Source organism: Ornithodoros turicata, chromosome 9, assembly GCF_037126465.1.
Source record: "Ornithodoros turicata isolate Travis chromosome 9, ASM3712646v1, whole genome shotgun sequence".
NCBI classification, from domain to species: Eukaryota; Metazoa; Arthropoda; class Arachnida; order Ixodida; family Argasidae; genus Ornithodoros; species Ornithodoros turicata.
Genome location: NC_088209.1, coordinates 27,577,027 through 27,604,929, shown reverse-complemented (window position 1 = coordinate 27,604,929; position 27,903 = coordinate 27,577,027). Strand labels below are relative to the sequence as shown.

The following is a 27,903-nucleotide window of genomic DNA, read 5'->3' as shown; positions in this document are numbered from 1 at the left end:
CGACTTACTCTGGTATCAGCAGGGAACCGAAACGTATCTTGGCTAACCGTCTGTGATCACAAAGCGCTATCTAATGATAAAGCGATCCGGATATTCCGACATATCTTGGGGGGCGAGCAGTGAATACCAATGTTCGCTGTTGGGGCTATGTTTATCGCTGCTCCCATGCACATGACACACTTTCTGAAGCACGTACCGGGCTAGGACCAAAACAACGCTTGTTCTGAAGCACGTACCGAGCTAGAACCAAAACAAGGCTTGTAGTTCAAGGTGAACTTTTTAATTCTTAGAAAAGGAATTGATCATTAGTTACATTAACAAACAACGATAGTTTAAATAGATTTGTATAGAAGCACACCCACATGCATCATGTGTATGTGTACAAAATGAATTCATATTTTTTTTTTCTCTCTATCTGTGAGGCACAAACCCACAGACGCCACCATTCAGTGTTGCTTATACACATACTCATGTATACGGTAGCTTGCATTCTACGTCAAATTCGGTCGCCATCGTGGAACACCAAAATATGCCACACTTTCCTATCTCAAAGGCGTCAAACTCCAGGGGAAAAAACAATACATGCAGAGCAACGAAACAGCACTAGAGGGTGCTCCAGTATGGTGATCGTGACGATGCTGGCAAAGCATTCGTAGTAAAAACAGTGTAGTAATGTCGACAAGCAACCTAAGCATGCTTTAAGAGTGGTGATCTTAGGTACATTTGTTTGCTGTATCATACAATGTAGATTCGAAGACGTTTTCCTGTCAAGAAAGAAACTAATGACTGATGTTTTTCCAACATGTTTGGCCAGAATGCAGATAGTAGATTGTAGCCAGTTTGGAGCAGCCGGTTGCATTCGATCATTAAGTGCCTCATTTTCTTGATGATGCGAAGCAACCTGGGTGCTTGAGCTCTTCGGAGAATGGTTGTGATGACAAATAAAACCATTAGGAACTGAGCTATGTTGCCAGCAATAAGAAGAACAGAGACATAAAAGCGTTTGTCTTTTTCCTTGAAAACAGATACCACAACTTTCTGAAACAGAAGCGAAACTGAGAATCGTGTTGCTGTTGCTTGGTCAGATGTGTCAAACGTTGGAAAATGAATTCTCTTCTATGTTGGAAACTGAAGCTTAGAAACTGTGTCACCATTCACTGCAAAGTAAAAGAACACCAACCTTGTTGCGTTACTGCAGCTCTACAATCTGGCCAAACAGGTAGATAAACTTACATTTGAAAGCATTGTTCTTCTTGTCAGTTTTCTTTCAAAAAGAAAAAAATGTCTCTGACTACCAATAGGCATAATCATGCACAAGCTTTGCATAGAATGCAGATGAGTGAAACAGGAACAGCATAACAGGTGTAACTCGTTGGCAGAATGCGGTGCAGTATGAAGTCAGAAGTCAGTGCAAAGAGAAAAGATAACAGTAATGATACTGAGTCACTGAAAGACCTCTCCACGCTCAAGTATTTATACAAAAACAATTAGCGTCCTCGATAAGTTATTTACAAACACAGAGACGAAGTATGTACATGTGCGGAAGTTATCATGCGCATTTATCTTAGATATCCCACAGCAGGAGATACAGCATGACGATAATGCTTCGAAGGGCGGCCAGGAAAATCGAACGTGACTGGATTTCAAACGGGGTTAACTCGATGAATTTTCGCTTCTAAGAAGTTTACACGTGCTGCAAAACATAAAACATCTGGCAAAGGAAATAGCTCTCACTTAGGCTTCTGTTGCAAAATCCAAAGAAGCAGGCACTTCTATAAGTGACGATTGGTGTGGTGGCTGTACAGATCCCTGGCCCATGAAATATAGCTAGTGTGAGCCTTACGGGTATTACGGGTATTACAAGTATTGTGGAAAGCAGCTGTCCTCCTTCGGGTCCTTGTACATTCTATTAAGGGGGCAACGTACTAATATAATTCTTCAGCCGTGTCGACTGATAGACTTCTTACAGATCTGGCAGTTTTATAGTTAAAAAGAGGAGTAGCAGCAAAGCTAACCTCTACTTGTACGTAGCATATTCAATATCAAATATCGCTTTCGCGCTATAGTTTCTATGACGCGAGTAGCTGTTCTATTTCTCTGCTTAAGATATGGACAATGCAAATATGAAAGAATTGGGTGCTTGTTTGTATCGCGGGACCTAAATTTGGGATTCCAGAAAAGGTAGTGCGATGTTGTCGTAATTTACCTGCGCAAGATACGTGCTTGGAGCCGTGCTACCTTGCCATTGAGCTGGCCGTAATGCAACCAGAACAATTTTCTTGGGAGAGACAGAAAATATGTCTTGAAGCCTTATTGGAGTGCACCGAAGGGGCAGAAGGAATCGGTGAGGAGGCAGCATAACCATCAGGTGCTATAATCAACAGGCAGACGCAGACACAAGGGCAGAAGGGGAATGCAAGCAGTGTGAAACTGCACATAACGTTGGTGATAAGAGTGCGCAAATGTATCACATAGTCGTCACAAGCAAGTGGGTCATCGGGAAAGTTGTGCAAATCAAAGCCTCTGTTGGGTGGATCCTGTTTGAGGTGATTGGTAAAGAAATATTTGCCGCATTAAACGTTAAGAAGGCTGTTGATGCTTCTCTGATATTGTTTAACAATGCCTTCATGGGGTTCTCCAGTATCATTTTATAGACTTACTGGCTTTGTCACAAATTTGATTTTGCATGCAGCTTCAAAGGGACCCTCACTGAGAGCGTGGATTACTTTTGTATGGCGCTGTATTGGATGCTTTTGGAAATGCTTTTACTGGATATTCAGGGCTCTCCCTGACTGTTACAAGATTATTTGAAGTCACCCTTGTTCTGTAATTATTTTCAAAAAAATCCCGATTGTTTTAGAAATGGAGCAAACTTAATCCATTAAGCATTCACAACAGGTAGAACAGCATAGATAGAAAACTAGCAGAAAGCATAGATAGAAAACTCCACAATGACCACGATGCCACATGGCGGCATTTGCAAAGCATTTAGTATAGATGGACCTGTAAACCCTTGTTGCCTTTGTCATCAATCGCAGGAAGTCGCACACACAGCACACATCATAGTCACACATTTCACAGCAATCATTACAAAGAAGGCTGGTGATGGCAGCGATCAAATTTTAAAGAGCATATATCGAGAAGTTCCTCAGCGTCACACTGTATCAGCCGCACACAGCGCTGAATCACACAACTTTTGTTGCAGCAACTGTCATGGCACCTGCCATGTGCAAGACATAGAGCTGTCCCAGAGAGATCTCATTGCAGTGCATACGTAATCATGCTGCTAACTGCTGATAGCAATTGTGAGATGATAAGGTGTCAGCGTATGAAAGATGTATCTCTCATGGGAGGTTGGCACTGTAATGTTTGCAAAGGGGGGTTTACTTTGCGTGCGAACCAAAAAGTTGCAAAGTGATATACATTTACGTGTTGTTTGCATCGTTCAGTTGCCAAATTGTCCAGCATCCTTTTCTTTTTTCCTTCTCCCCTTTCCAGTTCGCCCTTTCAGACTTGAATGGCACAGTTGTTTTGCTTCTAAGTGTTTTTGTTTTGACTGGTTGCTAAGTTCTAGTGTGATATAGTTTGACCCCGTTGAAATGATCAGAGGCGCTTCTGATGATCGTAGTGTTTGTTGAACGCTGTGTATGAGACGTAAGTGATGCGATTCCTGGGACAAATAAATGCTTGCACATGCTGAGTGCCAGCTGCGCGAGGGGATCTCATCTGACGCCACCACCTGACATAATGTTCACCCAACCAACAGCACAGTAGCTTTGTTGATATCGTCTGGAAGGCAGCTGACCACCCGCGCAAGCATGGTATGGCACTGTATCTTTTAGGAGTCCTGTCTCCTAAGGAGAGGTTGCTGCATGTCACTGAGACTTGGGCGTCGTCGAGCGGGTGTTAGGTGGAAGGCGCGACCCGAGAGGAAGTGCGGTCGCCGGCGTCACCTCCCGGGTAAAAGCCTTCGCTAGCACCAGTCGTCCTCGTCCGTGTCACTGCGGTATGGGCGCGCTGTCCTGGAAAAAAGGATTTTTGCGTCCATGTAGCTCAACGCCGTCTTTTCGGCGATAAAAGTAAAACCAGTTACACGGAGAAGTTTTGGAGGGACTAGAAACGTACAGTCATAGGAAACACAAATTCAAAGTATTAGGGTAGGGGTTTAGGGTAAATGTGCTGTTGCATCGATATTAGCATGGGCATGGTACAAGGCAGGCTTTTAGAGGATGTGTATGATTCTTGCTAATGCTATGTGTATGATGACACCTGTATGATTTTTGCTAATGTGCGTAACTTTTTATTTTAAGCAGTACGGAAAATCTGTTGCGTGGCATTAACATATTCGCTAGTACTGTCGCTACACCTCTGATACAAAACATATACAAAACTATGAAGGTATCTGTTTTTCTTATTGACGGGGGGAAAATAACCTTTTTGCAACTAACGAATGGTGTAATTGGAAACTCTAATGTATTTGGCGTCATTCTAAGGGTGATGATGATGATGGTAGGATAATTCTGAAGAGTTTTGTGATAACTTGTGTCTTCACTATGACTATGGGTAGATTTTCCCTCTTGTCTTTATTAGCAAAAAGAAAAACAAATGGGAACCTTAGTTATAGCTAGGGAGTGACTTTTTCGGGTTAAACCCGATTCCGCCCGGTTATTCCCCCCCCCCCCCCTCGAACTGACCTCCAACCAATTTGGGTTAAACCCGATATCTCCCCGTTTCCACTGAACGTTTCCACTTTTCCACGTTTCCACTGAAGACGAACAAAGGTCGCCACGTGTAACACATGTATGGGTCATTTACGTTCCCAGCAATACACCCATGTGTGTCAACACTGTCTATGCCTTCGGGGATTACCGCTGGGAGGTCACGATCCCGCAAAAAAAAAGAAAAAAAGAAAAGAGAATTAGGAAATGACAAGAGGAGAAACAAAAAACACCCGATAACACCCGAAGGTTCAATTATCCCCCGATTTCTCCCCGAATTACAGATTTAAAAATAGCGCCCGATTTTTACCCCCCCCGAGTCTGAGAAAGACATTTAACCCGAAAAAGTCACTCCCTAGTTATAGCCCCTAAGCCACCCCCAGTTTCTCTGAAAGCGGGGCCACGCGTACCTCCGTAGCAGCCTCGGCTTGTACCCATTGGGCAGGAGCGGCGAGGGCAGTTGCCTCGGCGCCGCGTACACCTTCGGACGCGCCGTCGCAGACGACGAAGCGCGCGTGGGTGACGCGTTCACCTTGGGGAAGTTGATGGCGGCAGGTGACCTGGCGCCAGGTACTGTAGGACTCTGGGATACACTGGGGAAGTTTATTCCTCCTTCCATGGATCGGACGTCGAGTCGTAGCGTAGACGGCTTGGCAGGCGTTGCAGGTAAACGTCGCCTGGGCGCAGGCAGGCTGTGCGCAGACGCGGCGGGGCTGGGGGACCTGGAACGCCGTTCCAGCTGGGTGGTACCGTAGTACTCTCCGTGTGTGGTGCTCGGGTTGTGGTTCGGAGAAGGACTCCGCGAACGCCGGCCCAGGCACGTCGTGCTGCTGTGGTACTCGTTGGGGGAGCCCGACCGACTGCCTCCTGGAACGTGAGATCTGCCCCGGGAGGCACCTGGCAGGCGGCGGGATGGGGACCGGCCACGTAGCGGGGATTCGCCGGCCCAAGGAAATTCATCTCCGTGAAGTCGTGCTGCGTAGCGAATACACGGGTCGCTGGTATAATTCGTGGATTTATGTCGCGAGACAACTATGATAAGCAAATGCAAAGGGGATTAGAATTATACGTGTGGTATAGCTCTACAAAGAAAATGGAATGTCGGTCCTGAATACGGTTTCCACATGCGGTGTCACTCTTACGAAGAATAGAAAGAAAGAGAAAAAGTGGGACTTAACTTCAGGTGCTTAAAAAAGTTACACTTCATGTGTAGCAATTGATTTTCATAAACCAAAGAGCATTAACATGGGATACTGTAAAACCCTTTCATTTTGTGACCCCAATTTTCCCGACCCTCAGAGCCGGACACAGGGCACATATTTGAGAGCACTAAGTTTCATGAAATCTGGATGGTAAATTGTTGCTTGCATTGCAATACACACAAAAATTTGCTTGCCACACATAATAAGATCGTCATCTCACAGCTTGTGCTGCAAAGAATTCCAAATGCTTACTAGTAAGCTGTACAAGCATGAAAATAAAGTTCGCGATGGCAGCATTCTTCTCGAAGTGTCAATTGTTGCCCAAAATTTTCATCTGCCCTTAAAATTTGCAAAATTGACGAAAAGTACAGGCTTGCAAACATTAAGGGTGTTACAGTACATCTTAATTTACATTTTTTATGTACCAAGTATTCTGTACCTCACTACTTCGTTTAACGTTACACTTGCTTTTCAAGCGGCAGCACTATGTTCACATGCAGCGGTGTGCGAGGTAGAAAATTAAATCTGTCAGCTAGGTACTCTTCTTCCACTGTATGGACTGTCACTCTTAAAAGTTGGCAAGAACTGGATTCTGACACATCCACTTTAATTAATGGAAGCACTCTTCAGAAGTCATTGCTAGTAGTGCACGTACCACAGTGTTGACTGCACAGGTCACTCAAAGGCTAGACTAGTGCTAGTAGCAAAGAATAACATGGTCAGGTGTTATGTGTAGTCAAAAATACTGCACACAAGAGAGCGCCTTGTGGAACAGTATGTGAGATACATCATGGTAACAGATTGGAAGATTGTTATAGACATGCATTTGCTGCCGAAAGATGTTAGGCTTGACAGCTTGAGGTCAAACAAAGAACCGAAAGCTTGAGCTCTTTGTATCACACTTTCTTTCCTGCTGATTGAGTTGACTGACCATTGTCTCTAGGTTCGAAGCAGTCGACAACGCGACGCAACAATTACACGTGCCAAGCAGTAAATATTGCTCGTTTTCCTCCAGCGTGTAGCTTTCAAACTAGCCCCAATCGTAAGCTCCGCCGAACCTTCCAAAAGATACATCTCTATCCCTACATACCCCTAGCTCGTCCGCGACGGCTGGTCTCATACTTGACAATGTCGACGACATCGCTGACAGCGTCCGAGAAACCTGCTGGCACACCACCGCGGCGTGGTGATGGAGATCGCCGCAACAGAGGTGTCGGGCACCGACTGCCTGGTGGGGACAGGGAGCCCCGTCGCGAAGGGCTAGGGGACCGCATTGCTATGGCGACGGTGTTGGGCCGGAGGTGTCTGTCTCCAGGTGCACCATCGTTGTGTTCGTCTGTCTTCTCACCAGCGCCCTATGCCGAGACAGACGTGAACACTTAGCTATGGATGTCATACAAGACCTGTTCTATCACAAACAGTAGTCTTACGGGAGGTTACGTTGCATACTTTTAGTGCGTAGTGGCCCTGTAGTATGTTCCTCATTGTGGTTCTACGTTCAACACTTACATCCATAAACAGTCACAACACACACAGCTGGAAACAGGTTCAACGTATCCTGGTGGAACAAACACTGATACTGAGATATGTTCACTCATCTGGCTAACTCATGCTTATGTCAGTTTTATATCGACAGTACACTACAGCACCAATGCAACTTGCGTTATAATCATAAAGACAGGAAAAGCGTGTTTTTTAGTGTTTCATTCGACACCGTTCCTCAGTTCCCATACACACAGAAAGAAAAAAAAGAGGCCTTGTTGGCATCTTCAGCTGTCTCTAGATAGAAGTAATGGTTGACTTTGAAGGTAGTTAGTGTGTTTGACCTTCAGGAGTTGAGATGTGCATAGTGTGATACTTCATATAGTAATACACCATAATGTACAGGATGTTTTAAAATTCATTACCAGCATCCTTAGATATCACTTAAAAAAATCTATGAGAAAAAACATCGAAGAACCAAACCCCACTGACGTATGTGGCGCACAGAGTATGATTTTACTTTGAGGTCCACCTGTTCAACGTCTATGTAGGGGCCAATTTGCACATATGGTTGCCTGTTGAATATGTCTTACAGTTTTCTTTGACATTTTAGTCAGTACCAGAACTTCAACTGTTGTTGTATGCTGTATGCATCTATTACAAGTGGTTAAGGTGCATCACCATTGTTACAAGCACACAACACTTTATACGTGTGTCACAGCAATATGGTGCAGTGCAGCTCACAACATGAGTGTGTATCACTTACAGCAAAACGTGTCAATTAGAATTAGCTTTGTGGGTCTGTGAAATTGAAATATGCTAAGATATATTATGTTTACTTGATATCTATAACCTCAAGATTTTGCAGTGCTCTGAAGTTACTAAGTTACTAAGTTAGCCCTGCTGTCCCCTACGTCAAAGCGAATCTGTGGTGCAGATACATGTGTGTTAACTGGCACAAAGTGCTTTGGGATAATAATAACCTCTGCTTAGCCTTTCCTCTGTTTCTGCCATTGCAATAGCAGGTGTCCCAAACAAAATTATAGATGTGCCAAAATCGTATCGCAAAACAAACGATAAGGTGATAGAGAATCACTGTCGCCTGCTTCGTATTCACAGGTTGCCATGGCGGGAGTTAGTGTTTCCTCCATGTAGTAATGCTGTCTGCTCTCAAGTGCTCACATCCTCATGCACGGAGTTTGCTACGGCAATCTCCTCTGCATGCCGCTTCGGACACCTCCCCCCCTCTGTGCTACAGCACAGCTGTGGGCTGTAGAAATTGGAATTTTCTGGATCTTCCGCATAGCTCGAAAAGTGTATTGGTGAGTGTTTTCCTTTGATATGATATCAGTATCTTTTGAGTGATTCTTTGGTTGATTCCAAAGAAACGGAACCCAACTCATTACCATTTCAGTGCAGACAAAACGTCTGCATCCCTAATGCGTAAGGCATTTATTACTTACATGCTTACTAAAGGATATAGACAGAGTGACAGCTTATACCAACTGTATCTTTAAAGGAGTACAGAGGACCATCCAAAAAAATTTCAGATTAAGACGTCTGATGAAAGTGTGTGTCATTTTACTGAATAGCGCGAAAGGTTTTCATGTGTGCAATTTGTTTCCCAGAGAAAAACACATAAACATGGCTCCGCGCGTTCACCCTTAACTCGCCACTCCAGGTATAACGAGGATGAGGAGGTATGATGCCATGTCACCGATGACGTTATAAGGAGAACGCGTTCTGGTTCGCCGGTCGGTGGGGGTCAGCGCCTCGTCCCTTTGCCGCCGTAAACCAGTTTTGCCACTTCTCCCGGAGAATTAGGGACAGAAGGAGCGGCGAATCATTACCGAGCCAGGAGAAAGGCTTTTTCAGAACCCCGAGCAGCCGAGTAGCAGACGACAGCGGAGTAGCAGACAACATTTCTCTAGACCAATCAGCGAGCGTACTCCTTATAGCGTCAGCGCGAGGTTCGAGGCAGATCACAGGATGGTACTGCTCTTCACCACCGTTGCGCACGGTCGCTTTTTGCAGCGTACTTTAAATTCAATTTCTGCGATAATTATGACTCTGTGGTGTGAATTACTTCGCATGGTGCATCTTACTAGCCTACTTAACAATTTTATAGGAAGAAAACAGGGTGTTAAAAATGACTTCTGTGCTACTTTAAGTATCATATGTTGCATTTTCACTCTGGATATTAGTTGTGCACACAGTGTGATACCCAATGGACTCCAGTGTCCAAGTGGCAATGTGCATGAGCTTTCTTGTGAGTGTTTGGTTGGGGTTTTGAACTAGAATTTGCACACAGCAAGCACAAGACTCTCAACCATGAACTTTTTTTTTTTCCTTTGGGGTATTCAAACCAATGCACAAGAAAATATAATTCGACCTGGCTTCATTTTGCACTGCATGTTTCTGTCTGGTAAAGTATACTTCCAAAGCTGTTGCAAACTTGTTGAGTCCGAAGTTCAATGTTTGAATACTAAATTAGCAGTTTAGTTTAAATTTGTTAGTCATGTAATTCTGGGTGCAACATATTTTATGAGAGCTGGTTTTTGGAAAGATGTTCTCAAACTCTGTTGTCTGTAGTAATTTTCTGATCTCAATTTTGCTACCAAATTAATTACTTAAGCTGAAAATTCATATATATATCAATGCATTATCTGGAGCTGCAGCAAGATCGCATTCCAAACTAGATAAAAAGGTGTTTTTAGAAGAGTTTTCGTATCCAAACATTGGTAATGAGGGGCATTGGGTCATGCCCTTGAACTACCAAGCAGATCATCAATTTTATTGTATTTCTAATTTGTTATTTAATGAATTCATTTGATATTATCACCATATTAAACACTGGTATGTAAAGCTTTGTATCAGATTATAACATCATCAGCAATAGATACTGACACAATGAATGAAACGTGCTACACCACAGAGAGACATGACTAATTAGTTCTAAATATGTAGTGGTATACGTTCATGTCGAGACATAAAAAAAAATGTTTTTTTTTTCTAGGGTTTGCTCATCTCAAACTTTAAGCAGTTGATGAAGTTAATCAGCATTTTTGCCTTATTAATATGCTAGTTGAGATGATCAACAATATGTAATTTTTAATAAGTAGAAGCTTTAAAGTTAACTTTGGGTTTTTCAGTTTTTATATTGTGCTGATTGTAGTCTTTTGTTTACCCCCGTCGCCAGCTTTAAGTGGAACAAAACTGTGTAACATATAGAATGCATACAGAGATAGGAAGGTTGAGATGGAAGTTGTTGAGCTAATGAAATCCTCTTACTGTTAAGACCTTTGTATCGAGCAATTGTTGTGATCCTGCCTAGACAGGGGTTTGGTCCCCTTCTGCAGGACACCCGAATAAACAAACAAAAATAAAAATTTTCTGCTCACGTATTATCATAGCAGGTATTACTGTAGTTGGAATACACTATACTCATGCAGTGAAAGCTTTCTTCAAACTTGCTGCTTCAAACCATACCATGAGTAATAAGTAAAGCACAGACAGAATGTTGCACAAGTAAACAGCAGTTAAGTAACAACCCGTAGCTTTTTCTCTCGCCAAAGCTTAAGTAGAAGTACAGCTTGGGACAAAAGTTTACGGAACATGGCATATTTCTTCATTGGAGCAGCCCCCTTCTAGCTGTCAGGAAGAGACTGAATAAGAAACGGGCGACCGGCTATTCTGTCCATCTCTCACTATGTGTGTCCTCTCCTGTTTGCTGCTAAGGTGTCGCTTCAGTGGAGAAATGCAACACCCCGGTGTTCCGTAGACTTATGTCCCAAGCTGTACCTGCCATAATTTCATGCACACAATTGTAGCAGTTAGCATTTTGTTATGCTACTTGTATCAAAACGTATTGTCGAGTAGACTATAGGCGTGTTCAACTTGAGAAGGGGAAGAAATCTAGTCTGTCAACTACACACGCCGTTGGAGATGAGTAGACGCAGTAGCGTGCCAGGAGAAACACTGCAGTGCCACCATGCGCCATTAGTAGGGAAGCACACTTGCGGCCGCAGTGTATTGTCGTGCGGCCAGCCAATACGGAAGCGGAGCGAGTATGATGGATTACAGTATCTGACGCAGGAGGGCACGTGACACGTCTGTGTCTGCGGCGCAGTAATTTTTTTAATAGTTTTAGTTTCATCAGCTTGTTCATAAACAGTGCGACGGCCCGATGGCGATGGCAATATTTTGAGAGCTGATGGACTAGATTTATTTTCCTCCTCAAGTTGAACACGACTATGCCTATACTTGGTCATTTAGTCGGCTAAGACAAGCTGACTTTACTTGCAGGCCAAGAGCAATGATTGGTAATTTTTGTATTGCTTTTAAATTTTGCGCTTTATGAGCTTCTCTGGTTACTGTACTGTTCTAGAAGTCATTCTGCTTCGTGTAATGTAGTTGTTCAATGTGTGGAAGTTCTTGAAATCCCAAAATGCAATTTTGGCCAGCACCCTGCAAGCCGTAATGGCGCTCGTTCCCCTGTCTTCTCGTGCAAACTACAGTTTCTTGGCATGAAATTATGGTATGCACATCATCACTTTCATGGGGCCAGTGCTTCTTATGTGTGCGATGTATCCAAGTAGCACATAGTGAATGTAGTACACGAAGAGCTCGAAGCTCAAGCGTGGCAGCACATCAGAACACAACAAACACGTTGCTGCACATCGAGCTAGCACTTATCGATCAAAGCCTAAAAGCTCAGCCCAGTGAATTTTAGAACCTCCCAGGTGCTCCTCAGCTTTGTGCTCTACGACTAAGTGGAAAGCTTAGCCACTAGGCCTACAGTACTAAAACAAATCTCTTGGCTCAGCCTAAATTTCTACAAAATCCTCTGCAACCCAATGCTTCACTGTCTAGGAGGAAAAGGGGTTTATTTACTGCTAGGTTATGTTGGTGCTGAAAATGTGCAGTGCACATTAACGCTTCGGTCCGGTTACTTGTTTTTAATTAACACAATTTGTTTCTAAGAGAGTTTGAATGAGAGGAAGACCAAGGAAACCGCGTCAAGGGACTTCACTTCGCTGTCATCGTGAGAGCTAACTTTAAGCCGCCCTATTTTCTTGAATATAGGGTGACCTCTTTTGCAAGGTTTTCTGTGTTTGCTTCAACATTTCTATTGGAGCAGCACTATATTTGAGAAAATGCAGTGGATCCCTACAAAAATTTTGAAACGTTTGTTTAATTACATAGTACACATCCTGGTTTTCAGTTTTATCTGCCCATCTTACCCGCATTTTTAAAAATGTGCACACACCGAGAATTTTGGCACTGCCAACGTCTAGCATGAGCCGATGTCCCATAATGGTCGACATGAAGCATTTGGTTGCAGTGCTGTAATTCTATGGCGCAGCTACGTTGCTATGACTATCTGTACCTACTTCTCGCTACCATCGGGAACTTCTCAGACGGACCTACAAGTTGCAGAGTGGTGCTTGCCTCCACCGGGAGTACACAAGCAGCTGCTTACTACGGGCATGTGGAAGAACTAGTGAGAACACACAAACACACACACGAGGCACAATATATGTGGTCGCTTATCATCGCACACTTTCGGCACCGGCTGAATCTCTCCGCGAGTTCTACCTCCACGATACTTCTCTTTTTATGTCTACAGTCTGGTTTATAGAGCTTAATTTAATATTAATTATTCAATTGTCTTCGTCGCGCGACCAGGCTAAAGAAGTTCAACGAAGCCTAAAAATTTCAGCTGATGCTTGAATGGATGATTATTGATGAATCATGGTGGTGGTGGTGATGAATTGAAAATGAATGCATTGTGTATAAATTATCTCTCAGAATTAAACGCGGCTGAGTGTACTTAGGTTTCGCTTTATCTGCTTAAACAGGTACGACCGCGGTAATGCCTTTACTCATTGATTGAGTCTTTATGCAGTTTTACTTGTTCAGACTCAATTTCAAATTTTATTTTCTTTATTTTACGCCGCTACGTAAACCTCCTATGTACACCGTTACAATGGCATTGTTTATTCGAACGCATATAATGTTCATTTATATTACATTAAGTGCAACGTTGGTAATCTCTGATTACTACTAATCCGCAATCTATGACAGTAAAGGCAAACGCGCCTCTACGGGACAGTAACAGCTCACTATGGCAGGCACTGCCGTCATTTACGTTCTTCATTACACTTCCAGTGAATACTTTTACTGTTACTGTTGTTCTACAAGATGTTGCTGGTCTCTACGCTCCCTAGAAAACGGAGAGACAAGTGAACATCACATAAACATGCGTGCTATGAAGAGGGCACGGTGCCAAGATCTTGAAGCTCATTCAGGACTAGGAAACATGCACTTTTGCATGCTCGACATGCTCGTACGTGCACGTGCTCTCGGACAATATTGACACTTCAAGTCACGTGACTGCCGCGCGTCGTCCGATTTGGCCCACCTGCGAGGCCTGGACTGGAGCCTTTTCTGGAGCAACCGGAGGGATGATGGCAGAGGCCACAGAGGCTCTCTTGCGTCGGCTACTGCCACGCCGGAGGAAGCTCAGAGAGCGCTGCCATGGCTTTTCATTGCCATTCTGAGTCTTTTCGATGCTGGCAAACATGGGAGGTAAAACAAAGATGGGACAGTTATGAGACATTTTGGTACGGCGATATATGTATATCTGTTCTGCATGAACATGAAAGAACTGATGTTCTGAGGCTGGAACAACAGAGAAGGGACAAATACATACAAAGCCTCAATTTGCCTAAGAAATTAACGATGAAAGATGAAAGTCGCTGAGAAGGTTAGCCAGCTGTAGGGCACGAACCCACATCTTCTGGTATGCCGGTCCAGGGCTCTACCAATTGAGCTAAGCTAACACGCCTTCTCAGCGACTTCCAGGGTGCGTCATCTGAAGGGACAAGCCAGCCACTCTCTCTCACTCATCCTCCTTTCACTCTTACATTTTTGCTCACTCACACACACATTCATACGACGGGATCGACGCAGGCGGCAACTGATGAACATGAAAGAACTGATGTTCTGAGGCTGGAACAACATAGAAGGGACAAATACATACAAATACATACATCCAAAAAATCTTTCATCTTTAATTTCATTTTTCATCTTTTATCTGTTCCGATTACTGGTGTGACTCTGGCGTTACAAAATACGAGACTTTCGACAAGCTTTTTGCTCCTGCACCTACACCAGTGTAAACCGAAATTTGAAGCACATGCACTTGAGCACTTCATAGTCTTACACTTTGGGTGACCAGCAAGGCACCGAATTGTCACTTCCAACTCAGTCGAAAATCACGAGCTGGAACCAGTTAGGGATCGTGCTGGTTCTGAATGGTCCTTGTGGGTTTGAACTGGTTCGAGCTTATCACGGGAGACCAGCTAAGGTGGTCTAAGCAGGAAATCTGACAGCTGAGGTGGTTCCAGCAGAACTGGAGTCCATGTACGAATGGTTTAAGCTGGATAATACCCAGTTGAAAGGGTTCCAGCTGGATCGATTAAAACTGGATCCATGAAGACTGGTTCCAGCTGGATCCATCAAAGCTGGTCTATGCTGGGATTTGTTTCATAAGCTAGCTTAGATGGAACCACTTGAGTTTCCAAGTGGTTCCAGCTTGTGATTTTCGACTGGGAAGAGACAAGCGTTTTTATCACCAAGAGGCATGTGCATTTTACCTATGTAGTACAAGCAGGAATCATTGTGTCTCTTATGCCAGTTACACCCTCGCATAGCCAATCACACTTCTAAAATCACATGTGCCATCTAGGTCTCTGATATAGGTGATGCCATGATGCCATCTAGGTTTGCTGTTATTGTACAGTGCACTTCCACAAGAGTTGTGAATATTTTCTGTTTCCTTGTTCTGTGCATATTCAGTTGATATGCGCTGTGGTCTTTCGAATAATGCAATAGCCTCCTGTCTGATGTACAGACACAGCAGAACAATTTGGAGTTTTCATCAGTTTGCTCTTCTAGAGATTTATTTATTTATTTATTAATACTATCAGCCCATGCCAGGGCCATTACTGGACTGGGAATACAGAATACAATATAATATGCCAAAACATTACACATACACACCGAATGTCTACAACAAGAGGATTAAACACGAAGACGCTACAAATAGTAATGGCATTAAGCAAATAATAGACCACTAAAGACGTAGGACAATTACACCTAGTACAATGACTTACAAAATACTTGGAAAGCCATTTGTGGTAGACTGTTCCACTGTTCTATTGTTTTGACAAAGAAATAACTTTGAAAAGTATTTGTGTGTGCCATGTAGGGTACTATACTCCTACTACTACAAAAGTGAACGCATACTACTACTATTACTGGCAAAGTGATTAGCATGAGGAGTTCTTCGACCTACAGGTTTTATATAAGTATCCCTAGAAACTTTTACAAGATTGAAATAAATCTGGTAAAGAAGCTTTAGCCTAACATTTTTACGCCACTCTGCAAGAAGTGGGGGGGGTTTGCATTATGTAGTACAATCGAACCTCGATATAACGAAACTCATGGGGAACACGATTTGCTTCGTTGTATCGAGCCTGCCGAAATATGGCATCCAGTTGTGGCGGGGGATACAAATTATTCCGCTGTCCTGCGAAATTCGCTGTATAGCGTTTCGTTATACCGAGGTCCGTCCTATGGCACTTTGAATACACAAAGCGAACTGCAGGATTTTGTATCCGTTCAAGCTTATCTATAAGTAGTTCCATGGGGGTGCCTCATACAGCTGCAGCCCATTCTAGTGCATGACGGACATAAGTTTGATAAGCAGTTAGCTTAATATGAGATGAAGTTTTCTTAGGAGTCCTTTACAGGCAGCGTAGTTTTTTAAATGTGGTGCTACTTATGGCATTAACGTGAGAATTCCATGAAAGATCCGAAGACAAGGTAACACCCAGGTATTGAGTGCTGTGTCGACCCTTCTCAGTTCTGTCCCCGAGGTCATTAGAAATGTAGGAAGCTGCATTAAGAAACTTTCTCATAGCGAACAGGTGGCACATAAAATGAATCTCATCGGTCCTGTTCATTAGTTGTTGCAAGAAGATTAACTGCTCTCTATTCTTTTGGTTTTGGAGAGAACTGCCCTCTCTATGATGATGTTCTAAAACAGCAGTTTGCTGCAACAGATTGCAAATACAGGTTTCTGAGGACTCGTGCTTTTTGAGCCAAAAATTTAATCAAGGCGCGCATGAATACAAAAATCTCTAAGGAAGGAAAAAGCGTATATATATATATATGTATATCACTCACCAAAGGCTGGACCGGTGAAGGGAGCCGTGACGCGACGGGGTGAGGTGGTGACCGTTGTCGTCGTAGTGCTCGTCGTCCTGGTTTAAGCTGCTGTGACTCGCTCGAGTATTGGTGTTGCGCACGGCGCCCATCAAACGCCGCAACAGCGACGGGCGCTGTGCATGTGGCACAAAATCAGAAAGAAAATAAAAGCAATCCTGCCTCACCTACTGTATTTAGTCTACATGACTCTCAATACGAGGTGGCATTCTTTGCAGTTGCATTCCTACAACACTTGCTTTTTTCACGTGAGACACCTCGGGGAGATGGGGTTGGGTCTAAGGTGGACTCACGCGATCTAGTTATGTTCGCTTCTGGCAAGGGATGGCGGCACAGTCGGAAAATTGTTTTTGCTTCTTTTGCTTTCCTCTCCTGCGCTCTAAGGAAGTGATGTAGTCGGCGTAAGCGTACAGAACACGCTAGTAAACGAGAAAAACGATTATTTTTGTACGCAGGGATCTGGAAAAGCTGCAGCGAGTTTGTCGGATTTGTTGATTGCAATCAATTCCTAGACTGTTACTGACATCATTTTGCCCATGTGAGTGACATCATTTTTGCCCAGATATCGCGGCCGTGCATGCCGATAGAAGCGGTTTTGTTGCATCTCTCATAGACTCCCATGTATCGAAAAATTTGACAAACTTTAATTCTCCAAAAATCAGTGGATCGCTTCGGGCCTTCAAAAATGTGTCATTCCCTAGATAAACTCGAGAGGAACACGCCTGTACCTGTTTCGTGTAGAAATTTAGCGGGGTTAACAAGAACCCAGCTAACTAAAATTCCCTATAGACTTACTCAAGAAGTGAGTCTGCCTTAAGGGTGGCATTGCCAAGAGGATGTGAGGGCTTTAAACTTGCTATTTTAACTAGCTAGTAGTAACAGCACGTAATATAGCTAGCGTTTGTAGTCGCAAAGATGGTAGCATCTCGTCGAGTTTGAGAAGTCTCAGGATGCGGACGAAAGAGGGGAGGAGACAGGAAAGAACAGGAAGTCAGTCTCGTCCTGTTCTTCCCTCTCTCTCCTTGTCCCTTTTGTCCTTGTGTTGCAACTCCTCAAACTCAGAGACACTATTATCTTGGACACTACCATAGAGTGGTAGGAAGTTTTGCTTAGCCATACATCATTTAATGACTGCGGACAGCTGAAAGCAACTAGGGAGTTTCTACAAATACAAACATGTGCACAATACGTATATGTTTGAAATGAGTAGAGACCGTGAACAGTTTTTGAAAAAATCGTCATAGCTATCAAATTGCTCCAATGCTATCCCACGTATTATATCTGGTGCTGTAAATCCAATGCTATCCCACGTATTACATCTGGTGCTGTAAATCCAATGCAATCCCACCTATTACATCTGTTGCTGTAAATCCAATGCTATCCCACGTATTACATCTGTTGCTGTAAATCCAATGCTATCCCACATATTACATCTGGTGCTGTAAATCCAATGCTATCCCACGTATTATATCTGGTGCTGTAAAACAATTGGTCCAAAATGCTGCACCTTTCAGGGCATGCGTTCCTTGGGATAACGCTGGTTATATGTATATAACAAGGCTTCTCGTTATGCTTTTGACTATCATGAGACAAACATGACTTTTATGACCAATTCCACTGACTAAGTAAAAATGTAGCATTAAGTTAGACTGAGTACTGATCTGATGGGCTGAGTTGCCAGTTTATCACGTCTGTGTTGTTCGTAACATCATGTTTACGGCAACACTGGGCATGGTGAGTAAAAGCATACAAAGGAGTCTTTGCAGTCCAAACCAAACTCTCATCTGAGGCGCACTAACCACTCAGTGAAATATTGCAGTAAAAAAAAAAAAAGAAAGGAAAAGAAAAAAGAGAAGGTCGTTCACATCTGCGGTTTCACTTTGCTGCACTGTAATTTTGATTTGAACGATCTGGAGTGCTAATATTCTAATGTGTGGAAATGCAGATTTCCATGGTGAGATAGATAGGCAACTAGAAACCAATTGGAATATTGTTTGCAGTTAGAATGTAATTCAAGCTGCAGTTGTGCAGCTATGCTAATTCCACAAAAGTGATGAAAACAAACTGTATATGCTGACTACGACAGAATCATAAAAAAATTTCGGGACCTAATAGGTGTTTCAGTACACCCTATCCTTCCTTGGAACACACATTTAAGATGCTAAAAAACGATGTCACAGAACACAAAGGATTTTTCTCGTGATTTCCAAGGAGCATAAATAACCTGTGCAGATCATTATCTTTAAAGGAATGATGCTTAGTTTAGTGTGCCAAAAAGTAATATATTCTAAGTAACAAGCAGTATTAAAGGATACTGAACAAAGTAAAATGAGCTGTGGCATTGGCTGTTTGTACCCTATAGTACCTATTTCTACTCAACCAGAATGCATGCATTCAAATTATTTGCTTTCCAAATATAAGTGATCTCTACCTCCTTTAAATGCTACCAGTACAGGTGCCATGCAGCTAGGCTCTGCCCAATGCTTTGTACTACACATCATGTACCTTTTCTATCTGGCTTCTACAATAAATGAGGTGGGCAATGTACACATTTCTAACATTAATAGGTTTTCTAGGAGCAGCACGAGCTCACAATGGTGGTTCTAGGAATGCAATCTGCAAAAGAGCTTGGCATTTAAGTTTACCATGCATGCTTTTGCCTTCTCCAGAGCAGGAACTTTGAACAAAATGGAAGGTTACCAGTATAAAAGGAACTAATATTGTAACTGTAACCAGTGCTGATGTTACATCAGAAGGGCCAGAAGATTGTTCACTACTCTGCATTTTCGTAATTCTAAATGGTATTGCCATAAGTTAATAATTTTTATTACAGTTATTCATGTAATTAAGGGGCTACATAAACAAATATCTAGTGTGGAATATTGTTAGCACAAAACGTTTACAGGTGAGGCAGGTATCTATAGACTAACTAAATATCTCTGGGCCATTATTTGCACAAATTGCCATCTAGAGGAAGGCCAGTTAGCTAGCACTGAGAGGTGAGGGCCTGCAACGGCCCTCACCAATGATTCTTGTTGAAGCTGGAATAAAAAGAAGCTGAGTGTCTTTTTTTTTTTTTGTCTTTTTAGGAACTCTTCAGCAACTTTGCAATATAGCAGGCAAGAAAGGAACAATGTAAAGATAGGGTCTGGGGGAGTTCTACACAAGACCGAGAGAGGAGATGCATAATATAGACGTTCACGGAGATTTATATGCAAAGAAACGAGGGATAAAGTTAAGATAAAAAGCAGTCAAAGGTGTGAAATATATGTAGAAATATACATAAGATATATTCTGTATGCTTCAGCAAGGGATAGGGAAATGGTAGAAGGGAGAAAAGAAGAGAGAGAGAAGGGGAACTCCTCAAAGACGATGTTAGTATCCAAGTTCTTGTAACTTGCATCAACTTGCATCGACTTGCAAGACACTACAACGCAAGCATGTCCCAACTACGCAGTCCCTATTGAAAGCTACGAAGCATGCAGATGCACTATTACTACTAGTATCTCAAGAGTAGGCCATGCCCTATATAGTTACACCTTCATGGTTGTCAGTTTGAAAGATTATTACACATATTATTTTTGCACTGGTTTTTGGTCCATCATGGATGTTGCTGATTCTCGCGCGGCACGTTTAGCAAATCAATGTGGTGGGCGATATTACCGTATGTACCTGAATGCAAGCCGGCCCATTTTTCCGCCAGTTGAAATAGATCGTCAGTCAAAACTGCGGAAAAACAGGTGGGCTTACAATCGAGTGAATGCGGTATGTTGTTATCTTGTGATTTAACCTCCCACGCATAGAGAGCTGCTACTGGTGTTGTTTACAAGGGCCTTGTTATGAGCAGAAGTAGAACTTTTTGTCCTTTTTCTTTTTTTTTTTTGCCACGAGTGGCCTCAAAGATTGTCGATACTCTGACAGAATGAGACTGACAGTACTGAGAGAATCTGGCCGAACTGAGTTATGTACAAGCGAGACAAAGCCTTCTTGAAGATAATCAGAGCCTGTGGCCTTAACTGGTTGTTTCGTTCATAAAATTCCTCCACAAACAAGTTAAGATGGCCTATTTGCCCATCTCCTGTCATATGTACTAGAAAGACGACCAAAACTGATCTGTGCTGCAGCGCGGTGCTGAAATATACGAGGGAATCCAGTATGGTCAACTTCAGTGTGGGATTACATATCACATGCTGTACGTGAATGGCCCTTTTCAGATGGTACGTTGAGGGTCGTGCAGTCTCTCTGGGCGCAAATCCGTAGTCATGTGATGCAACATCTCGTAGTAGACGTCGGTATCAGTAATAAATACACACGTTGTCACCAGCCCATGTGCGTTGAATGCAAACACTGAAGCTCAGCAGGTGTATCACAAACACCAAGCTAGTGAGAGGCAACACTGGTGAATGACACACTTTGGTGAGATGAACCTGAGGCAGTATTCATGCACATGCACATGGGTGCTTCACTGAATATATGGCAAATGCATATTTTTTTGGACTGAGTTCAGAAGGCTGATTTTTTTGTGTGTAGGAAATAATGGGCAATGCATATAGGTATGCCCTTCTTTAGGGGCAAGGTGTTTGTGTCGAAGAAAATGTACTGTATCAGCAATTAGCATGCTTATGCAAGTGTAGAGAAAGATGTGATATAAACTTCTCTGAATATTGTAATTTTTGAGTACTTGTTATGAAAGACAGCAGTGTAACGTCTGTCTTGGCTTTCTTTTTTCTTTTTTGGAGGGAAAGAGGCTCCAGAAAAATGGAAGAATGAAAAGAAATGACGAAAAATTAAGAAAAAAAAAAAAGCCTGCCTAGCTACAGAACTGCAGGGGACTAGTACAAGAATTTGCCTATATTGCTACAAAATAGTTTGAAATGGCTGTTGCTCCCACAAGCTTTGAAAAATTATGCTAGAAAACTGTCACTGTTTCACCTGTGTTTATCACCAGCACAAGGAAGTAAACCTAAGCAAATGCCAAGTAGAGTACTGTATACATGAAATGTGGGAGACTGAAATAGGCTTTGGAAAAAAAAGAAAAAACCTTGCAGTGCCCTGCCTAAATTTTTTGCATGTTGATAAGCGATGTATATACAGCGTGGAGGAAAGTGAACAAAATCTTGACGATGATTGGTCTGAATCGAGCTAGTATGCTCATATCAATCGTGTTCTCTTTGGCACATATCAGTGAAGCACGCCAAAGCCACCCTGCTTAGCTATTGTTAGTGATCAGTTCCTTATGTTTGGGAACTGCAGTAGAGAGTTCAACGAACAGCTGGGGGGGGGGATGACAGGTGGAAGTAAAAGAGAAAAGGTCAGTAGTAAGCGTAAATGGAATATTTTGATTCTTCTTCTCTTTCCCTTTTTTGTCCAGGAATGAGACGATGGGGGGGGAAGGGAAAAATGTGTTGAGAAAGTTGGAGTTACAAATTTGGAAGGAATACAAGTGTAAGGGTTTCACGATGTCACACTGCAGGCCGGCAAGTGTGCTGTGTGCTTAGTGTTTCAAAACGTATGAAAAGAAACAAGACTCAAGAAGATGTGCTTACATCGTGATATTTCATATCATGTGTTTGTTTTCTGCATTTGCTTCAATTTAATTCTTTATCTCTGTACTATCCTGTATATGTTTGGGTACATATCATTGATAAAATAATAACTTAATATATCTAATCAATGGAAACTATTGTAGCACTGTGGTTCTACTTTCACTGTAAAGCAGAAGGATTGGGGCATTCTAGACGGTCTGCCTGGTATGATGCATCTTGTTATGCAATTCTACCAGCTTCTCGTCCAGTCACTGTGCACATGATCCTCAGGAAGTAACTAAAGAGTACGGTTTAACCCCCTGTGATACATTGTCTTATTTTTGTAGTTTCGCCTTTTTGTAAGCAACACTTTGCATTCTACAGTAACGCACATTGCTTATGCACAAAGCCAAAGCCAAGCATTTCGATCCCCCTCCATGAGACAAAGCGCATGGTATTGTGCTGTGATACTATAAAGCAGTAAAGCACACAGCAGGCTCGCCTGCGCACCAACCAGTGAGGTACAGCTCGTGTGCAGTTGCGGGTGCTTTCTTTTTCTTTTTTTTTGCGCACTCAGGAAGAGGGTAACCCCAATGTTTTCCTTAGATTTCTGAGGAATGCGAGTGCAGTGGGAAGAAAAAGGGGGTGATGGTATATATATATATATATATTATATATATATAAAGGAGGGGAGAGTATAAAAATATGTAATAGCAACAGTATCTATACTACCGGAGAATCTGGTGGCGATGGCGATTGCGCCTTTTCCTGCAAACAAGAGACACAGAGGCCACGTTGATCTAACACGAGAAAACCAAAGAGAAATTAAAAGACACACACGGATACACACACACACATACATGTACAGAAAACAACATACTAAACGGGTTTTCTGCGCCCGTTTCTACTGTAGGCGCACCACACACTGGTCATCTAAAACATGAAAAGACTGCTCGTCATATCAATTGCTTCTTTTTCTTTTACTAAAAGCAGACGACTATCAGACACGACAGTGAGCCTTACACACCACAGGATGGAAGAGAGGAAGGTGTCGAGCATTGTAGAAGAGAGAGAGAGAGAGAGAGAAGGATGAAGAGGTTGAAAAATGAAAATGGAATGGAATGTGGTCCTTGTGTACTGTTGTGAAGGCAAAGAACACGCAGCGGTTGGTCTGCTTGGGGGAGTTTGTTCAAAACGGAGTTTAGGGGGCCACTCTCAGACAAAAGGGTGCCCGTTCATGACAGATATCGGAGGCAAGGAGAGTATGGAGGGCGTATGTAGAGTCTATCCTAAACATGCTACATAAACTGCGCTTAAAGAAACACTCTGTTCGCCGTATTAATGCACAGTCAACAGTATTTTCGCCTGCTACCATGGTTCCCACTGGTCTACCCTTGAATACCCTGGAATTTAGAAATGTAATTTTCAAGGTCTGCAAAACTCTGGAATTTACATCTTGTTCTCATGGAGCTGCTAGTGCAAATCACATTTATCCGGAGCCAGAACTATAGTTTTGAAACCACAGGAGTGAGCACTCTTTGCAATAGGAATCAGCAGCAAGAAATCGATGGCACACTTCATTATATTAATCATCTTTGCTTTCTGTCCTATCACCTTTAACATTCAGGAGTCTTCAGTCACATCTGTGAACTGATCACTATTGCGCAGTAGCTGACCACCAGTAGCTCATAAATATTTTTGCTAAATATTGAAGCCCTGGTCATAAACTGTGTTTTACATACCCGACAAAATGATGGCTGCAACTTAAAAGATCCTTTAAAAACCCTCGAATTTTTGTTCCAAAACTCAGTGGGAACCATGGCTCCATTCACCAGCCGCCAGCCATTCTTGCCTCGTTAAACGGTTTCCATTGAATATAGGTTTGACATAATCAGTTTTCACACCTGAGCACTGACACTTTTCACTGGTGCTGTATCACTCAGAAATGATAAAGAAAGGAGGACACCTGAATTGCTTGCTGCCTGGAATGCGCTGGAGAAAAATCTCTTTTCTGTCACTATGCTACACGGGACCCCATGTTGAAGTTGAGCTTGCAAATTGGCTTATGGTTGTAAAAGTTTGTCTCATCTCACTTCTCTTAGAAAATGACTTCTGCAAACAGCTGTTTTTCTGATGGTCCTGACAGACATAAGTTACAAAATGCAGAGGGTGCAAATTCAGAGCGCAACCCTTTCTCTGAGAGTGTGGCGGCAAGGTTAATCTTGTCTAAAAGATTGATTATGTTGCTTGTGACAAAGCCCAAGAACTGGACATTGGAAATCGTCGAGTGTCAGCACTACTTTGACATGGGACAATATCGGTTACAATATCTCAGGACTTGCTAGGGCTTCTACGTTCTATTTGTATATGCATGTCAAACAGGCTGCGTAAAGTCTTTATTGTACCATGCTCCCATAAGCATTGGCAAGAAATGTTCTTTGCTCTGGAAGGACATACGCATTAATATGCAGCAGTACGCTTCAGGGCTACCTGCTTGTGTATGGATTTTTCTCTAAACATCTAAGCAAAAGCGGGCTATGAGACATAGTTTTTGTTGACATGATCCCTGCTGCAAAAATTCCTTTTGTGTAGCAGCATCTTCCAACGCAAACTGACGTGGTAGGGAGGCCAAAATTCCCATCACCATTATTTGATAAACAATGATAGACCGCATATATTGCACTTGTAACAAAACTTCTGAAGGAAAGATTGAAGTATTAGACTTTCGACTGTATTGGGTATGTCCGTGTGACTATGACTACAGGCTACCTGGCGATTCGTGTTCCCTTCAATATAAAATGCTACGGCACCAAACAGGCGACGCTTCCGCAGTTTGTGTCGTTTCTACAAAGATTCTGCCAATGCTCATAGTTTTGTCAAGATACAGTCTACACCTATGTTGTACAGCTATGAAGGATGGAGGAATGCACTAAGTGGTTCGTGACAGTGAGTGTAGAAATAGTAGTAAGGAAGAGTTGCAGCATACGCTGGAGGAGATCATTCACTGCTGATCTAGATCTAAAGTAATGGTACTTGTGTGTTCTCTCTCACCGTCAGACTACCAGCTCCAGGAAGTTGCCCAAAGCGGGTGGTTCGCCAATTCTCAAGGATGAGCAGTCCACCATAGATCTTGCCAACGGTGAGTCTTCCCTCTCGTAGTTCTACAAGCCAAGTTCACATTAACTCGGAAAGAAAGCAAAATATACCGTGACTGGTAATATAACCAGGAAGTGTGGAACTCAGCTACAGCATGATTGCGCACAAATGTTTGTGTCTCCCATTTGTGTGACATTAGCTTTGTTCATTTTCTTTACGCTGAGAAGATGCTATGAAGTATAGTATGTGTGCCAAAACTATGAAATTCACATTAATTTTCTGCATGGTATGCTCGTAAAATGCAGGGAAGGTCAACGCGTATTTCGTAGGAGGCTTTTGGGAAGCCTTTTTGACAGTCTGAGCATATCCGACAGTCGAGCATATCTTTGGCCCATACAATTTTTACGTATATTTATCTTGATATGAATGATGAGTATGATCAATTCTTTCAAAGATTTTGAAGGCTCTTAATTGCATTTGCTTTGTTTTGGATTGTATAATACTTTCAGATTTGTTAATTCAACATATGAGTAGGATTTCACTGTAATATCCTTCTGTTTATGCAAATTTGTGCTGATAATTATTTCAGTCTAAACTTGAAGTGACATTGAAATCTCTCTTGCCAGCTGTTCATGCATACTCACTGGAAAAGCTAAAAGGCTTCAAGGTTTATATGCCATCTAGAACAAAATACTAATTTGCAAGCTGACACATACAATAGCTACTTTTGGTGGCAAAATGATTACTTCAAATTCACCTTCTATTCCGTATTGTATTTTGCCCTGCTTTTTCTTATGAGGCATGGCTGTCGTGTGCGACCACAGCACACATGTGCATTGCAGAAGTATCTCATTAAATCATTTACCTAAATTGGGAGGGACAAATTTGTCTGTCACTTTCTTTGCATGCAGAGGCCAAAGCTTCTTAATGGTGTCCTTCAGTTCTTTATCTGCCTGGTCCATTTCTTCAGCTATAGGGGAGAGTTCAGATAATATAGTGAGACCCGCGACGGCTAAGGCATGCAACTTAGTGAGAGTCGCACTACCTGGCCTCATTTTGATGCTGAGGTTTTCTCTCACAAGTGCAAATAGTGTTGTGGTGAAATTAACCTTGCCTTCTTCCGTCACTGGCATGTTCATTCGAATCAATTTCTGAAAAGGCAATTAAGCGATGACATGTAACATCTCATTACAACGCTGGCAGTCCGAACCATGTATGCTATCCCATGCATTGCAAGATTACTCTATACAGTCCATTCTTTCAGTAATTGCAGCATCTGTACTCAACTCAACGTAATTGGCTGCTTTCGGTGAAGCATAGAATTTTACCTTTCTCACTGATTTGGCTATGTTGGAACCCTTGTTCTTATAAGGAGCACGTTTTAAAATATACAACTCACGAGCTATTATTGTGTGCGACAAGTCATGCAAGGTGGCACTGCCCGCTGTGGTCCTATTCACCATATACATGGTAGATCAACGCATGGGTAGTTGGTAGCGGTACAACATACTTCGGAGCAGCACACAAAACCCAGAGAGACAACTGCTTGTCGTCGTCATTTCTTCCCTCTGCGTTGTGTGTGCGGCTTCGAAGTATGTATGCTATGCACGGTACACATGCTTGGTGGGTAGCGACTCTACGCACAACGTCCTGTGTGTAACATAAGAGCTTAGAAAGAAATACAAGGAGAAGCTAGACAATTGTATTTTTCCAAAACAGTTCAGAGATAACTCGAGATAGACAAGTAGTCATAGAGTGAATCATGTAAGTTATCAAACATATATCCGTTCCTCGTGCATATATTTCTGGTATTATAGTCTGAAAAGCAGTCACCTTATAGGCCAATCTGTAAGGGCACTTGTTTCCAAATCCCAGTGGCGGGTCCATGTTTCTCAGCATGTCATACATCTCCGTGTAGTGGATGTACCCTCTGAGATAAAGTAATCACGCATACTGCTTTAGAGATACGTACAGCAGAAATGAGAACACTCCGTCTCTGACATAATATATTCGACTGTGTTGTTCTGTAACTGCGTAGCGAAGAGCAGCTTACGTGGCGTTCGGGTCGTACTCAGCCCATACCCTTATGAACTCGTCCAAGTGATGGGCTCCAAGAATGGAAGAGTCACGGGTGAGGTAATCGAAGTTGTCCATGATGACAGCCACGAACAGATTGAGCATCTAAAACATCGAGGAATATGTTTCGAAGTCTTAACTAAGAAAAATGACATTTGCATATAAAATAACACGACGTTGAGGTGTTGTATGTTTGTGGGTGCTGCTCTCGATACACAATGCACCTAGCTTTTCTGCTGCTGGCAGTATATTTTCTAGTACTGTGCACATCTGATTAAAAGACCCAACTTTGCCGGGTGTTAGTATTGTAGTGGGTAGGCTCTCGGGGCATCAGAATGCTAAAGAGAAATGATTCCCCTTCTACAATAACAGCATGCATGACAGCAACCTTCATTGCTGCACAGTTAACTTTTATAGAATCCACAGAGCAAGGAGTTCACATTAGGAGTGCAGAAATGTGCTGCTGCACACCTTCAATTTTTTCAACATCGGCAATATGAAAACCAAATT

The 27,903-nt window shown here is 42.7% G+C and overlaps 1 protein-coding gene and 1 long non-coding RNA gene across 15 annotated transcripts in view; one reads left to right on the top strand and one right to left on the bottom strand.

Annotated features, from left to right (window-relative positions):
* LOC135368489 (uncharacterized) overlaps positions 1–27,903 on the top strand; it is an 81,365-nt gene that overhangs the window by 498 nt on the left and 52,964 nt on the right. For 6 of the 8 annotated variants that reach the window (XR_010414794.1, XR_010414795.1, XR_010414790.1 and 3 more), the window contains exons 2-3: positions 8,522–8,724; positions 25,279–25,360. This is a non-coding gene — a long non-coding RNA (uncharacterized LOC135368489). Of the gene's footprint in view, positions 1–183; positions 271–8,521; positions 8,725–25,278; positions 25,361–27,903 lie in introns of those variants that run through there. The other 2 variants (XR_010414793.1, XR_010414789.1) reach the window with 2 other exon arrangements.
* LOC135368485 (voltage-dependent calcium channel type A subunit alpha-1-like) overlaps positions 265–27,903 on the bottom strand; it is a 96,747-nt gene continuing 69,108 nt past the window's right edge. For 5 of the 7 annotated variants that reach the window (XM_064601815.1, XM_064601818.1, XM_064601816.1 and 2 more), the window contains 11 exons: positions 27,371–27,498; positions 27,151–27,247; positions 26,363–26,468; positions 26,183–26,287; positions 25,273–25,382; positions 22,954–22,989; positions 16,658–16,812; positions 13,827–13,977; positions 7,011–7,275; positions 5,129–5,693; positions 265–4,022 (listed from right to left, as the gene is read on the bottom strand). In XM_064601815.1, the coding sequence (XP_064457885.1) occupies positions 3,974–4,022; positions 5,129–5,693; positions 7,011–7,275; positions 13,827–13,977; positions 16,658–16,812; positions 22,954–22,989; positions 25,273–25,382; positions 26,183–26,287; positions 26,363–26,468; positions 27,151–27,247; positions 27,371–27,498 (1,767 nt within the window). In that variant the 3' untranslated portion in view covers positions 265–3,973. Of the gene's footprint in view, positions 4,023–5,128; positions 5,694–7,010; positions 7,276–13,826; positions 13,978–16,657; positions 16,813–22,953; positions 22,990–25,272; positions 25,383–26,182; positions 26,288–26,362; positions 26,469–27,150; positions 27,248–27,370; positions 27,499–27,903 lie in introns of those variants that run through there. The other 2 variants (XM_064601819.1, XM_064601820.1) reach the window with 2 other exon arrangements.